Consider the following 17,244-nt stretch of genomic DNA (forward strand, 5'->3'; position numbering starts at 1 on the left):
AACATCTGCAGCATCTTATTGCAGATGTTGAAGGACGCCAGCCTTCTAAGGTAGTATAACCGGCTCTGTCCTTTCTTGCACAGCGCATCAGTATTGGCAGTCCAGTCTAATTTATCATCCAGCTGCACTCCCAGATATTTATAGGTCTGCACCATCTGCACACAGTCACCTTTGATGATCACTGGGTCTATGAGGGGTCTGGGCCTCCTAAAATCCACCACCAGCTCCTTGGTTTTGCTGGTGTTCAGTTGTAGGTGGTTTGAGTCGCACCATTTAACAAAGTCGTTGATTAGGTCCCTATACTCCTCCTCCAGCCCATTCCTGATGCAGCCCACAATAGCAGTGTCATCAGCGAACTTTTGCACATGGCAGGACTCCAAGTTGTATTGGAAGTCCGATGTGTATAGGCTGAACAGGACCGGAGAAAGTACAGTCCCCTGTGGCGCTCCTGTGTTGCTGACCACAATGTCAGACGTGCAGTTCCCAAGACGCACATACTGAGGTCTGTCTTTAAGATAGTCCACGATCCATGCCACTAGGTATGAATCTAATCCCATCTCTGTCAGCTTGTCCCTAAGGAGCAGAGGTTGGATTGTGTTGAAGGCGCTAGAGAAGTCTAGAAACATAATTCTTAACAGCACCACTGCCTCTGTCCAAGTGAGAGAGGGATCGGTGTAGCATATAGATGATGGCATCCTCCGCTCCCACCTTCTCCTGATATGCAAACTGCAGAGGGTCAAGGGCGTGTTGAACCTGTGGCCTAAGGTGGTTTAGATGTTTGTTTAAAAACTTCAGGTGCTGAATTTGGTGGCTAAGATGTTGGAGAGGTTTTTTTCTGCTGACTGTACCGTGAAAGTCATATTTGATGAGGTGTTGCTGCACAGTTGAACAGTAGACCACCACTCCAGCATCTGCTAAATCTTCCTAAAGGTCTTTTGCAATTAAATCGGGGTCTTTATTTGCCCTTCTAGCAGTCCAACAAGCAGTTCATTCAGAAAGCTTTCTTGGTCTTCCAGATCTCAACTTGACCTCCATTCCTGTTAACTGCTATTTCATAATAACATTATGAACTGAGAAAACAGCTTTCTGAAAACACTTAGCTTTCTTCTTGTAGCATTCTCCTGCTTTATGAGCATCAGTTATTTTATTTCAGAGTGATAGCAGTCATGGACTCCTCTAAGCAGCTGTCTGATTTGTGGGACAAATTTTGAGGAGTCAGTTTATACAGCTTTACAATTTGCATCATCTGGGGTTTCGTAATGATGAATGTAAACATGGATTAGCTCTAACAAACTAATTAAGGCCTAGTTAACTATTCACAGTAACAGGCATTTTAAGCAAGGGTGCTCAAACATTTGCATGCCACCATATGTACACACACATTTTCACTCTGGGCATAATGATCATTGGTGATAACTTATGTATGTGTTTCAGGTCTTCTGTAGGTTTATCTGTTTTTGAAACGTTTTGAATTACAAGTTTTGTCAGACTACAAAATTGCACGTTTTTGGCTTCTGATATTAGCGTAGATCGCGATACATATGAAACACTGCTGAGCTCCATAAAACTTGCATTTACTCACTTGATGTTTTGTGCAAGATGCTGAATTTTAAGAGGTCAATTCAGTTTTAAGGATCATGTGTTAAAGTCCTCAGTTCTATAATTTGCCCTCTTTTAACTTTTTTTACCTTTATTTTCAGCAAACACCTCCTGGCAACTCCAGTACCACGCCACCTGTGGATATCAACCCTCCACGCCTTGTGAAGCTGATGCGTCGCAGTGACAAAAAAAGCGAGTTCCTGAAAACTCTAAAGGATGACCAGAATGGGGATGCATCTGCTTGCCACAGCCCTACTGCACAGGAGGAGGTGTGTTATAATGGTGCCAATCAGAAACTAGTACAACAAAAGCAATTAAAAAAAAAAAAAAAACACCTCAGATTTTATCCTATTCAAAGTGAGGTACAGAATCTCAAGAAAGTCAGCCTGAGAATTTCCCATTTAGAGTCCAAGATTCCTTATACGTTCCAGGGTTTTCTCTTGTGTGAGTAAAGTACAGGTACTTTTCTGTGTAAAACTTGCAATCCTTAAGTACGTGCACTGATCTTTATGTGAAGGGATTTTAAGAACTGGAGTTATGTGTTCATATATTCTTGTTCTTATAATAATTGTTGCAGCAGCATTTTGGACTAACTGGAAGCTGTACAACGAATAGTTTGAACATCCAGTGAACAGTGCACTGCCATAGTCAATCCTACTAGAAATACTGTAAATGCATACATTTCTCAGAATCCCGCTTATTTAGGAAACACCTTAATTTCTCAAATTTTTAAGATGGAAGAAACATGATTTAGACAATTTTGTAATGTGTGCAAAAATAACTCCTAAATTGTGGGCTGATTCTGTAAAATTAATGGTAATTCCAACTGAGTTAGATGTTGACAAAATATTGTTGCAATCAGCATCATTCCCTCCGATAATTAACATCTGTTTTATTGGTGTGTACCGACAAGTAGTTCTCATCCATCCACTCCTTTGATTTACTAACACAACTAAGTAAAGATGACATTGGATGAAGTTCATTTGGTCTAAAAGAAAGGTGTAACTGGGTGCCATCTGCATATGAATGAAAATTAAAATTGTTTTCTAATGAAAGATCCCAGTTGAAGCATGTAAAGTGAAAACAATTAAAGTTCCAGTACTGAGCCTAGTGGGACACAATATCTCAGTTCTGTGTTTAATGATGGAATACTGTCAGCACATTTCTGTACATACTGGAATTGATTTGATAAATAAGAACTAAACCTGGCAAGGACAGTGCATGTAAGCCTAATATCATTTTCTAGTCTGTGTGGTAAAATAGAATGGTCAATGGTGTCAAATGCTGCGCTTAAGTCTAACATAATTACAGTGGGAGTTTCCTTCATCGGAGGATATAAGAATATTGTGCACAGCACACATTAGTGCTGTTTCAGTACTATCACCAGTGCAGAAGCCAGACTGGAATTTCTCAGGTAAATTGTGATGCATAAGGTGTGACTGTAGCTGATTGGCTACTACTTTTTTAAAAGTATTTTAGAGAGAGAGGGTAAATTTCAAATGGGTCTATAGTTAAGAATGTGTGGGTCTAGGTCTGACTTTTTAAGTAACGGTTTGAAGACTAACACTTTCAGTCCATCAGGTACTGTGCCATGCAATAATAAACTATTAATAATGTTAAGAATTGGTGCTGCAAGAATATTCATTTGTCTTTTTAATAGTTTTGTTGGCACTGGATCCAGGGAACAAGTAGTAGGTTTCATTTTAGAAATTGAAGTCAAGCATTCCTGCTCTGTTACAAGATTAAAATTTTTAAAGTGTTGAATGCAATGTGAGACAGGGTCTGCCAAGCTAGTATGCGGTTTGCGTTATGTTGCCGACATCTGGGGTCTTATTTTTTTTTTTTTAATTCTCTCATTAAAGAAGTTTATAAAGTCTTGAGTATAGTGTTTTTTTTTTTTCCTCATAGAAACTAAATACCTTATTAATCTAATAATTGTGAGGCAATTCAAGGCTACCACATGTTTTTTCAGTTCTATCTCTGCAGACATATTGCCACAGAGCTTTGCATGTGCTTTGGATGATTAGATTCCATCCAGGCCACAAAATATTGCATCACTGTGTCTTTGCGTGGTGTAACAGTCCAACAGTACGTAGGGGGTGTAACTGGATGAGAGCTAGACTTGTGTCTCACATTCAGTCCCTCAAAAGCTGTCCCCTTCACAGACCAGGGGGTGTTTTCTTTTTATTCCTTAACAGTGTCTTTGTAACTGCCCGGACTTGGCAGGCATTACTTAGCAATGACACTGCAGAGTGAATTTCTAGACTGGTTGTTACTGGCCCATAATGGAACTTAAAAAAAATAACGAAAGTTGATTATCAGGTGCTATTTAAAAACTATTATTACACATTACTTATCAGCCTCAGATGTTAATACTGATAACAGAATATTATACAGTTTCCTGGATATAATGTCACTGTATGCCAGTGACAACAAAACAGCTTATATCATTTATTCAGCAAATATCTTGTTTGGTGGGCCTAATGTTAAAGAAGATATACAAATGTGCTGTAGTTATCTAAATGGGCTCCAGCTTGGACGAGTATGCTATCTGACTCATTTTAAGGGAAGAAACTTAATTGTCAGCAGTACATCGTGATATTCTTTTCTCCAGACAGCAGCTCAACTGATATACAGTAGTTAAGACATTTTGTAAAACCGCACAGAATGGTAAACTAATTTATTTAATTGCAGTGTAATTTGATTTGTTCATGAAACAAATAAAATAGGTAAAAATAAAATAAATGGGCACATACTGTTTCAGTGAAATATTCATTGTATACATTTTATACAGAAACTTAATTTGCCTGTTAACAAGGTGTGTGTAACAATTAATGGGAAATACCACTGCATCAAACAAGGTAGTTGGAACACAGGAAAGAGCATTTTTAGCATTCACCCAGAATTGGTGTATCAGTACAGCCTTACTATGTACGTTTATGTAGACTATGTCACTGTCACTCGGGGCTGTAGCCACACCTAGTAGCACTTAGCATAAGGTGGGAAGCAGCCAAAGACTGGGTGCCAATTAATTGAATGGCCCACTTGCACACCCACTTTGTGATGAGTTTAGAGTCGCCAACTTGTGTTCCTATTGGGAGAAAGGGCAAACCTCAGACAGAAATCCAGGCATGGGAATCAAAGTCTCGGTACTGAGTCCGTAAAGTGGCAGCACTTGACAACCGTGCCACAGAATCTATGCTACTTAATATAGTATTTACCCTTGTAATATTTTCTGTTGGCACCGTCAGGTGTATAAATAAAATTTCTTTGTAGCCACAGTAACAACCTGTTAAAATCTCATTTGGACACATTTGCACACATGACAAAATATGTAGTTCGTTTTTTTTTCTTCTTTTTTTTAAAACTATATAATCGCCAAAATAAATAATTTACTGGGTGGATTTACACTTGAACGAAAATGTTTTTATTTAATTTTAACATAACCAAGAAGCCAAATGTTTTGAGGGAAAATAGCTCTACTGGCTGAGCATAGTGCCAGAGTCTTGGTTTGTTTTATGTTGATTAGCATGTGCCAGTAAGAGTTTCACTATACTCTGTACAAATTACACTAATGACCATACAATAAACCTATAACATCATAAAACAGTCTTGAAGATACTTAATTTTTATGTTTATATGAAATGTAAAAAGTTTCACAATAGAAATATTTAAAAGTATGCTATTTCAACCTTCACATGAGAGAGGCTTCCATTTCAGTGAACAATCTAGATGTGAGACTGCTCTCCAGAAGTGTAAATTAATGTAGTAAAGTTATTTTATTCACACTATTTAATATTTCATTTGTAGCTAAAAATAACAGACCTGATGTAAATTATGAAAAATCAGCACTCAGAAGTCAACTCCACACACAAACGCGTTGCTTGTTTTTAGTGTATTAATTTTTGCAGTTGAGTTTTTTTTGGCATCATTTGGTACTGCTGATATCTGAAATCTTTTCCTCGTTGCAGGGTGAAAGTAGCACACCAGAACCAAAAGATTATGGAGAAGGAATCTGCTATCAGAATGGCCTTTCACTGTCTGCCATCGATTCAGACTCTGAGCATCTCTCAAGTTCCCTGGAAGCAGAGCACAGGTATCAATTGGCCAAAAAAATTACTAGTTTTGTTTCCCCAGAAAATGAAAAGAAAGCTTCACATTAAATCTTTGTTTTGTTTATATCTAACAAGTAAACTCAGAATATTTATATAGAGGTTGAGTTTTCCATTTAATGTTGTTCATGCAAAATTTTAAGTCCTCTTTAGTCAAATGCTAAAGTGAAAATTATAAAAATGTATTCAAATTGAATATCATTTTCACTTTTTTTGGTCTTGGCTCTCTGCATTCAGTTTGTGGAGATCTTACATTAGCTAAACGATCTTGGAAAATTACGTGTGTTAATGTGATGGTAGCTTATGTGTTAATTACATTTTCTAATTTATATCTAATTAAAAATTGAAAGTTAAACAGCCTTGGTTATTATGTTGTCTCTGTACACTGACAGTAACACACCGTTCATATGAAGTGGTGCAAGTGTTCAGCTTGTCTTAAGTGCAATTAATTTTATGAATGTGTTTAGTGTAGCTAAAACAATTTTTGTAACAGGATTGTTTTGTGGTGATGTAGCCTCTAATATGAAGATATTCTATAATTTGGCCCCAAATGGTTTTAGAGTTGGTATTAACTTCATCTTGAAGTTCACATGGTGTAACAAATGTATTTTTGGTTTTAAGGCCGGGTTTATACTTCACGTGACGCAATGCATGCTCCAGCGGACGCTCCTGCTACGCAAGCGTTTTACTGTTTATACTTGCGAGTGTACTTTGTTAATCTGGAGGATGTCAGTAGGTGGCAGTGCGAGATATTATCACGGTGAGAACAGGTTCGGCTTCTCTGTGTTGTGAATTGCCTGGAACACCCATTAAATTCCGATGAAACCGTACCGCAATATCTCTGAAAAGTATGTTTATTGATTAAATCCATCAGTCCAGGGATGTGTCCATTCAAGCAAGCATTGGGCACGAGGCAGAAACAATCCCTGGCAGGGCCTCAGCTCATCGCGAGGTGAATACAAGCGCACACACACACACACACACACACACACACACACACTGGAGTGAATTTAGCGGCACCAAATCTGTATATTTTTGGAAGGAAACCTGAGCACAGTGTGGAATCCAAGCAGGGAATACCAGCAACATGACTCCCTGCGAGACAGCAGTGCTAACGCTCCGCCGCCGTGTCACCCCCATGTGTGTAATTATTAACAGTATTCATTATTTAAATGAAATTAACCATTTATCTGTAAAATGTAACATACATACTTTAATGCATTTCATCATGAAAGTGATATCAAGTATAAATGTAACGATTCTAAATTTGCAGAAAGTTGGAAATTCATACATTTAATGTGTTCTGTGTGGTGATCTATTGCTGCTTGCTGTAGCGATTAAAAACTGGGATGATGTTTACGATGGTCTGCTTTAATAATAAACTACGAAGTTAAAGTGGACATATCGAATTTAAAGCCAACATTTCCACTTTAATCACAAAATACACGTTTTCACCATGTCCTTAAATTTTTTTTTTCTCAGTGGTTCAAATACAGCGCTATACATTATATGTTGCTGTTGTGAAGTTGCAAAAAAAAAAAAAAAGACGGCACAAAAGATGGTATGTTAGACTTTTAAAATGTATTATGTCCTTACGATCGGGAATATGCGACGCTTGAATATAAAAGCACCACGAATGCATCTGTATATCGCCATTTTGCTTCACCGCATCGAACCATTCATCAAACATCGAAGTGTGTACATCGATCCCGTAGGATCCGCATAGAGGCTTTCTGTCACAAGTAGACAGTAAACAGAGACGCTGACGTCACATTCCGACTTTTATCACGCTGCGCCCCTGACTTTTTGCTGGTACTGCAACTCGTGCACGCGTCACATTAATTTCTGAGGATCTGCCCAGAGGACGCATCAAATGAATGCTGGGAACGCGTGGCAGCCATGATGCATGCATATACACGTTATGAGCGTGAAGTATAAACGAGCCCTTAAAATGAATGTTTGGTGCCAATAGCCAAGTGCTCGTATCCTTTTTTTGACCCTTTGTGTTTCATTTCTTTTTCCCAAGTCTTTTTGTAATTTGCAGATAAATGTACTATTGTAATAAGGTTCGATATGGTGAAATTTAAATTTACATTTATTTATAGTCGTCTTGGTCTAGTATAGTTTTATGTGAAGCAAGTGGTTGTTTTGGGCACACTAGGAGACAGAAACCAACACTGGATAAATTCCTATTATGTAGCAGGGTATACACAATCACAGTTGTATGTCCAGGTATACATTTGGGTACAGTGAATGTAATTTGTATTGCAATATATACATTTGCATAATTTTACCAGACTGCACTTTATCTGTTGTGTTCTTTTACAAAGCACCGATCTGGGCAGTGTAGTATTCCTTTGGTTGTTTAATCATTTAGTTCTAGTTTAATCCTTTAGTGTCAGCAGCATGCATATTGTGAAAGCGTATGTAATCAAACGGGCAGGAACGCAAGGGGTAGGGAGTTGATGGAATGTTTCAGTGATGACAGATGTGGTTTAACGGGCACATACTGCTTTTTAAACTACTCTGGCCTATCGGTTTTTAATCAGATTCTTAGTTAAAAATATCCTATCCATTTAAAATTCAGTTTATTTGTGTTTATTTGTGTTTTTATTGCCAGGTTGCTCAAAGCTATGGGGTGGCAGGAGCACCCTGAAAATGATGAAAATTATCTGCCTCTGACAGAGGATGAGCTTAAGGAATTTCAGGCAAAAACAGAACAGGTATGTATGCTCTATCCATGTTAGAAAGAAAAAAGACCTACATATTTTAGTAATACATAGATTAAAAAAAATGAATGGGTGGGGCAAAAAAGGCACCAAGATGGCAAGAGACAGGATGATGGCTGAAATGATTGTCATAAAGTTAATATGTGTCCTAAGGACTAGACATCAGATGGAGAGTTAACATGGGACGCTGTGGGATTCCACAATGTTAATATGGCTGCGGGTGATCATTTTCTTTTTTTTTTTTTTTTCTTCCTACATTTCAGCAGCAGCTCTAGGAACTTTTGTTTTATCTGTCATTAAATTGTCTTCATTAGTAGGCTGAAGGAGTTAAGCAAATTCATCTGGCAGAGATGCTCTTTATTTATGGTAATGTAGGAAAGAAAGTTTAAAAAAACAAGATGTCACCGTTAACTTTCCTTTACCATAATCTTCTTATATAATACGCTACCGTGGCTGTTCATTTGTCTGTCCAGGATTTTAAATCATCTGTAGCTTGCAAACCGTTTCACCTATTGATTTGAAATTTGGTACACATACACTACGTGACGTCTGCTGTCCGCTTTCGGGGTGATGATTTTTATTACTCTTTTTATTTTTATTTTATTTTATTGTAGAATCAACTTTCGGCAGCGCGCAGCAGGGCGGCTGTGCGGCGCATGCGTATGGGCACCGTTCTCATTCCCTACCACCTTCGCTAATCATTCTTGTGGCAGATTGAAGAAGTGAAAAATGAAAGATAACGTACTAAGTAATTGCAACACATAAACTAGCTTTATCAGTTTTAACGCGAAAAGATGCCGATGAAAGAAGAGAAGCAGCGGACTGCTAGGGTGGAGAAAAGAAGAGCTGCTCAGGAAGCGGCAAGTGCATCAACCTCTGAGCAAACGAATGCCAAACAGAGTATGAAAACTAGGAATGCTCAAGTCAAGTGTTTTCACTGCACGCTATCGGTCACTTATAATCTAATTTTGTTTTATAAAATGCAAGTTATAATGGTGCTTGCAAGTATTTGCAGCCAGTTAGTGCCAAAAACAAAAGCACTAGAGGGTGGCAGCATTGGCTTAACCAGTATACCTGCCACTGACGTGCACAAATTTCATAGGAAGGTACAGTGCATAACTTATTAGACTTGCCAACTTAATGTATATGGACACCTTCCACCATTTGATTATAACCAATCCTTACTTCAAAAAATGTGATTTTATAACTTAATTGGTTGTTGTAATAGCTTCTCAGCAGCTCCCCTAAAAAAAAAAAAGAATTTGACTCTTTCCGTCAACTATGAAGCATCTCTTCTACAGTTAGGAATAATGAAGAGATGATGTGCTGGAATACAAGATTGAGAATGCAGGATATAAAAATGACACCTGTATACAAATTCCCACAACAAGGGAGGATTCTGTTGTTAACGGATCCGTGAGACAAACAATATCTGACTTGACAGTTACAGTAATTGAACTGATAATTCTGGCAGTGCAAAATGAGCACTGAACTGCAGGTATAATGCTTTAGGTTACTCAGCCCTAATGATTTTGGTCTTCAAGAGTGTGAGTTAACATCCAAACATTCAAAAGGAAAGAAATGTAGGAGGCTTAATTTAAGAGAGATGTACATGGAAATAATGTAATAACCTGAGAAGTCCAAATGGGACTGGTATGTGCTCCGGAGCAAAGCATGTGATTAACTCACCCTACTGATAAGTACATCATAATTTAGGTTCATTCCTTCCTTCTTTCTGTGTCGGGTGTAATATTGGGGCTTATCTGAATGTTTTGGAGATTTATTTTAATAATACAGAATATTTACCTTCCACATTCTAAATGTAACAATAGGAATAAGAGCATAGAGAAAGATCAAATAAGCAGAAATGGATACAAAATAATATCAACATGAAACAACAAAGATAACTGTAGGATAAACCAAGCTCTGACTTAGAGAGAGGTTGGGAACATGCGCTGATAGTGCCGCATCCACAACACAATGAGCCACCTTATTTGGTATCCAGGTACAGCGGGTGACACCTCAGCACCACAGTATGTTGTTTTTTTTTTTTTTTTTATTGTGGCTGGAGTGCCAGTCCTGCCATCAATCCCCATGTTTTCCCTGAAAAGATAAAGAAATAAACCTGAATAAAAATACAAAATAGTACCATAAAACGGTAATACAATTTGTGACATGAACATAACATCTTGAGAGAACGAAGAGTAAGCTTTAGAAAATCACTGAAGGTTAAGTGCCTTCCTGACCAGATGTGTTCTAAAAGAATGAATTGAGTCAGATGATCTAATTAATTTAAGGAAGCCATTTCAAATTTTGTATGCTTTAGAGCTAAAGACTTTGTTACCAACGGAACACAGATTAGTTTGGGACACGGATGAGACTGCTAGCCTCAGTGGACCTTAGTGGGCAGACAGAAGTGTAGTGATATATTGGAGGTTACTGACATAGTCACGTGCAAGGCCATGTGAAGAAATACTAAAAAAATTATACTTTGTTACCGAATATAGTCTTTATTGATGGCCAAAAAGTTTTAATTTCCCATTAACATGCATATCGAAGATGACAAAGTTCCTGATTGCATAGTTGGCTTTGGTGATAAATCGTTGGACAACAGCAAACAATTTAAATATTAATGACAAAAATCTTCAGTTATTTGTTGTATATACTATATTATCCACGTACCAGTAACGGCACAGAATACACTTGACTTATAGTTTTCATACTTTCTCTGTACGTTTAGCATTCGTTTGCTCAGAAGTTGATGTGCTTGCTGCTTCCTGAGCAGCTCCTCTTTTCTCCACTCTAGCGGCTTGCTTCCTCTGTTCTTTCGTCTGCATCTTTTCACGTTAAAACTGATTAAGTCAATGTTTGTGTTGCAATTACTTAGTACATTTTCTTTAATGTTTCACTGAAGCTAGCACTTAAGTCTTCAATCTGCCTCAAGAATGATTTAAGATATGAAGAGGTAGGGAAAGTGACGGCGAAGGTGGTAGGGATGAGAACGGCGCCCATATCCATGCAATGCATGGGCTTCCCTGCTGCCAAGAGTTGATTCTACAATAAAATAAAAATACAAAGAGGAATAACCTTGGAGGTCAATCATCACCCTGAAAGCAGATAGTAGACATCACATAGTATATGTGTACCAAATTTCAGGTCAATAGGTCAAACGGTTTGTGAGCTACAGGTGATTTAAAATCCTGGACAAACAAACGGACTGTCATGGTAGCGTATTATATATAAAGATCAAGTCATGGTATCTTATCGTACGCTCACAATGTCCCAAACATGTGATTTTACTAAAATATTATTAAATAAAACACCACCTGGAAAACACTCATGTACGAAAATGGAACACACTCATAAGTATTTTAACAAATGGAATACTCCAGGATTTTTAGTGGCAGTCAGTGAAAGTGCACAAGTGAATTGACCTTCAACATTTTGAAACATCTTGGATATTCACAAGTACAAGGTGTATTCTCTTCCTGAGGATATTTTCGTTTTCTTTTAACTTTTAATCTTCAGTGTTACATGTCTTTCACATTACACATTTTGTTGACAGCATGTGAACCGCAATATTAGCCAGTGAATAATGAGGTGGGGAGGCAGGTTTTTCTATGCAACAGCTCAGTGACGCGTCTGAGCATATTCCTAAAATGGTTTATGACTTGATGTGCGGATTATGCAAAACAAATAATCTAGGATTTTTTTTTTTCCTAAGAACATTTTTTATATTGTTTGATATTGCCCAGTGTTGGTCTCCATGTATGCCTGTTCTGTCAGAGACTTTAATCTCATGTTTTCATGCATAAAAAAATATCAGTTTTTTCTCCACTATCACTATAAATTACATGGGGTAACACAAACTGCCATTTTTATGTACAGTATACTTTTAAAGCTTTGTATGATGGTTGTAGAATTTTTTTATTTAATTCTTTGTGCCATTACTGCTGACTTTATTTGAGATGCAAGGAGCAGGTAAAGATAGAAGAGAACAGCTGTTAGTGCTTGCTGCTGCAACTCTGTGTGGGCTTTTGCACAAGAGTCTTGAACTAACTGCAACTGAGAAGAGAATAGAAAGGGCACCTACCAGTAGAGAGTTACAAAGTGGGATATAACGAGTTTCACAGTAAGTGTGTACAGTACACTTGCAAATTGGTTTGACACAGATTTAGTCACTCAGTCTGTAAGGCTTTTCTAGTCATAATGCAAGCAAAATACAATTGCAGTTGACTATACAATGCAAACAAAGCTTTTGGATTCTTATCAAGACTGGGAATGCACCATATTTAGAAGTGTCGGTCTAAAGCAACATTACAAGAAATCCTACAGTAAGACTGCATACTGAATCGATCAAGAAGGTTAGTAAGACAATTGGCTATATATATATTTTGATATGTGGAGTACAAGTCAAGGGATTTTATGCTTAAGACAGACCTCACCTGGAGTACGGTGTGCAATTTTGGATTTAGTTTTACCAAAAAAAAGACATAACAGCACTTGAGAAAGGCCAGTGGACAAGCTGTTTAGAGGACTGAGAGGCATGAACTATGATGAGAGATTGAAAGCGTTTAACTTACCTTTTCAGGGTAATTAAACCGAGATTAACAGATGATACAGTTGAAATGTTTTAATTTATGAAAGGAATTAGATCCCTGCTGTTACTTTAAAGAAAATTCTTCAAAAAGGACACTGGCAAATGGAGATATTTTTTTTTTTTTTTTTTACGGGCAGATTTTGCACAAATGTTAGAAAGTTTTTCTTCTTTGCAAAGAACAACAGATACATGGAATAAATTATCAAGCAGTGTGGATGAGGAGGAGGACTTTAGGGAGCTTCAGATCTTGACTTGATGCTATTTTGGGAAATCTGTGTGAATGGGATGGATGAGCATGTTGGGTTGAATAGCCTGATCTCATTATTATTGTCCTAATGCTTTTAAAATAAAACGGGTTACTGAGTCACTTGGATTTATTTATTTTTTTATTTCTCAGTTAAAGAAGAATAGCTCCGGCCAGAGCAGCTCCCTTTTGAAGCCCCGTTCTCTGCATCTTGGACCCTGGAGAAGCACTTTGAAAACTGAAATGGATGAGGGCTCTGAATCAGAAACAAGTAGCAGTGAGACCTCAGATGACGATACTTAGCAGCAAGACCTCAGATGACAATACTTGTGACTTTAGCAGGAAAGCAGAATTGGGGGGAGGGGGCTGGGGGTGGTAAAAGTTGCTTCTTTTTTTTTTTTTTTTTTATTACATAATACACTGTTAATTTTTTTGTGCACAAGGGAAAAAAAATCATCTAGTGAGTTGTTTTTTTTTGCTTGTGTACAGCTTTTTTTTCCCTTTTTTTGGGGGAGGGGAGCCTGTTTTCCTTTAAGCTTGATCGGGGGCTCATTTATAAAGACGCTCTTTCACCTCACAGAAGCTATTCGAATTAATGGCCCCAAACACCAAAGCTGTGCTTGGAAAATCATTTTTTGGAACCGTTGATGAGTAGAGAGCTGCCTCACGTGTCAGGATGAGGACTAATGGTGTTACTGTGTTTTTAGTATGTGTGTGTCACCAGAGAGGAATTTAATCAGTGCTCCTTCTGGAACATTCACTAGGCTCATTTGGCACACCTGTAAATTGCAGAGGGGGGAAAAAGGTTTTTTGTTTTTTTTTTCTCATCCTTGCACCCGTGTTCCTGAAGCCTTGATATTCAGGGTGAACTGTAAAATAAAAAAACAAATAAAATTTTGTGAGTTTTCAAAGCTTATTTTGATAACATTATTTACAGATTTAAAAGGAGAGTTGCAAAAATTTCTGTATTAGGAAAAAACTACTGCATCAGAAGTCAAATCTTTGGAATAAATATTTTGCATCCGTTTGCCAGCGGTGTGTTTTATATTTTTTATGTGATATTAAAGTTCAGATAGTAAGTTCATAATTCATCCTGTTCCTCTTTCACTCATTTTGCATCTCACTACGACACTGATCCACACCAAATGTCAACTACACTTTCATCCTTCGATAAATACAATTTCTATAAATGTGTATATAGTTTAACATCGCATCAGACATTTGAAATACTGTGAGGAACATAAGTTTTTGAACACCCTGCGATTTTGCAAGTTCTCCCACTTAGAAATCATGGAGGGGTCTGAAATTCCCATTGTAGGTGCATTCCCACTGTGAGAGACAGAATGTAAAAAAAAAACAATTCAGGAAATCCCATTGTATGATTTGTACAGAATTTATTTGTATTGCACTGCTGCACATAAGTATTTGAACACCTGAGAAAATCAGTGTTAATGTTTGGTACAGAAGCCTTTGTTTGCAATTACAGAGGTCAAACGTTTCCCGTAGTTCTTGACCAGATTTGCACACACTGTAACAGGGGTTTTGGCCCACTCCTCCACACAGATCTCCTCTAGATCTGTCAGGTTCCGGGGCTGGCGCTGAGCAACACAGAGTTTCAGCTCCCTCCAAAGATTTTCGATTGGATTTAGGTCTGGAGACTGGCTAGGCCACTCCAGAACCTTGATATACTTCTTACGGAGCCACTCCTTGGTTATCCTGGCTGTGTGCTTCGGGTCATTGTCATGTTGGAAGACCCAGCCACGACCCATCTTTAGTGCTCTGACTGAGGGAAGGAGGTTGTTGCTCAAAATCTCACAATACATGGCCCCATTCATCCTCTCCTTAACACTAGAATTACCAGAGCCTACGAAAAAACTCGTATATCCGGCCCACCTTAAATTGCTTCTTAAATCCGTTCACACCTCTCCGCCAGCATCCTTTGTCCTCTAAATGTGCTGATAAAAGACAAGCTGCCAGCAGTCGGCTATTCCATCCCCCCACCGACTTAAAACGTGAGCGAAGTTTTCCCAGCTCACGCCTTGATTGATTATGTCGGAGTGAAGTGGAGTTTTACAGTGGAAATAAGAGATCATTATTCTAAAGTAATCTGTGTAAACACATTGTTAAAACAGAAACTTTGTCATATTTTAGTAATAAATGTTACAAAATGTAGTAGGCATAAACTATAGAATGTGTAAAGCCCAAGTTCCAAAGATCAAATAAACACTTTCACAAAAGCTTCAAGGACAATACAACAGCTTCTGTGGCGTAGCGCGTTAAGATTTGCCTCTTAGAGCACAACAACTCTGCCGCCTCTCAGACCTGAGTTCGATTCCCCGCTAGGGATAAAATGTTGCTTTTTTTTTTTTTTCTTTTTAACCTCAAACGGACATAAAATTTATAAATTGGTATGCACTGTCAGTTAATGAGATCATTATATTTTCATGTGGGATGCTCCTTTTAAAATATTTTTTTAACAATTGAGACTGCAATTAACAGGAACAACTGTCCTTATAACTGTTATTTTTAAGATCCATAACACACAGACAGACGAGCACTGCGTAATAGGGAGACAGACAGGCAGAGATATATAAATAAACAGGGAAGGCACATGTACTGAAAGAAGAAAAAAGATCAACGTGCGTTGTTCCTGTAGCACTGAATGAGCTGAGTAAGATCGGGGGAGGGGTGATGTTAGAGTGGGTGAGCTCATTTAAATTCCCAGGTCTAGGGTTTCCCGTTTTCTTGCTTCCTGTTTTCCCAAAGTGCATTCTGGTGTCTTCTCTTCCTCAGGTTAACAATACACACATACGCAGCCATCCACATGATGGAATTGAAAAATCAAATTTATTGGACCAGAAGATGTTCTTCCGTTAATTCGAGGTCCAGTTCTCTGATGCTGGCATGCCTGTTGAACATGTGGACTGGATTTAGTATGGGCACCTTGACTGGCCTGCGACTGTGCAGCCCCTGTTAGGGTTCGATGCTCCACGGTTCATGACAGATGACTCCCTTAACTATCATTAAAATTACGATGAATAGAAAATGTCTACATACCCCTGCCAAATAGCTGGGTTTTGAGGTTTATTACACAAAATCTGCGAAGTCCTGTCAGAACTTATTCCACCATTATTCCAAAATTCCAGTCTATTCAAAGATGAATACAAACTGTCCTATTGTGCATTCCCTTTAATAATCAAGGATGTGTCTGCATTCAGAATCAACCAATCACAATGAGCCTCATCTCAAATAGTAAACACCTGACATCAATCAAAGTGGCTGTGACTGGGCTCAGAATAAGTTTGGCTCTTCCTGTAGGACTATTCTGATATCTTCTTGGTTGCAGCATACTCCAAAGGTCATGGTTTGTGCCGTATCAGTGCCTGCTCCTAACTTCTCTCTGAACGAAACCTTTCAAAGAAGAGATTCTGTTCATGTTTTAAAAGCTCTGTGGGGACCAACTCAGGATCCCAGATTAGGACCCGAGTGCAGCCATGCAATGGGTGATACCTCAGCACCACACTAGTCCAGATGGAGTGGAACAGTATGAGGATTTTTATGGAGTGCCAATTCTGCCACCAACCCCCAGGTTTTTCCCTGCAGGTTGGAGGGCCTACCTGTAGGGCTGGATGCAGATTAACGTCCTAACCCAGGACAATCCAGGGCAAGGGAACAAAAAATCCAAAGCATTAAACATCCCAAGGAGCATGGTGAAGATGGTCAACAACAAGAGGAGAAAATATGGTTCAACAGCGACTCTACCGAGATCAAGACATCCCTCCAAGATTCTTGAAAATACAAGGAAGAAACTGGTCAGGGAGGCCACCAAGAGGCCTACAGCAACATTAAAGGAGATGCAGGATTTTCTGACAAGTGCGGTTTGTTCCTTACAAAGAATACGACGGATTGTTGCCACATGTATGTCTGGGTTGTGGGGTAGGGGAGCAAGAAGATCCTTTT

General features: G+C 38.4%; 1 protein-coding gene across 3 annotated transcripts in view; it reads left to right on the top strand.

The window, feature by feature from the left end:
* The window catches only part of gpbp1l1 (GC-rich promoter binding protein 1-like 1), a 110,672-nt gene extending 96,299 nt beyond the window's left edge, over positions 1–14,373 (top strand). For all 3 annotated transcript variants that reach the window (XM_028810818.2, XM_028810817.2, XM_028810819.2), the window contains 4 exons: positions 1,701–1,868; positions 5,571–5,695; positions 8,332–8,434; positions 13,438–14,373. In XM_028810818.2, coding sequence (XP_028666651.1) covers positions 1,701–1,868; positions 5,571–5,695; positions 8,332–8,434; positions 13,438–13,587 — 546 coding nt within the window. In that variant the 3' untranslated portion in view covers positions 13,588–14,373. The remainder of the gene's footprint in view (positions 1–1,700; positions 1,869–5,570; positions 5,696–8,331; positions 8,435–13,437) is intronic.
* The last annotated feature ends 2,871 nt before the right edge of the window (positions 14,374–17,244 follow it).

This window comes from Erpetoichthys calabaricus, chromosome 10, assembly GCF_900747795.2.
Source record: "Erpetoichthys calabaricus chromosome 10, fErpCal1.3, whole genome shotgun sequence".
Lineage (NCBI taxonomy): Eukaryota > Metazoa > Chordata > Cladistia > Polypteriformes > Polypteridae > Erpetoichthys > Erpetoichthys calabaricus.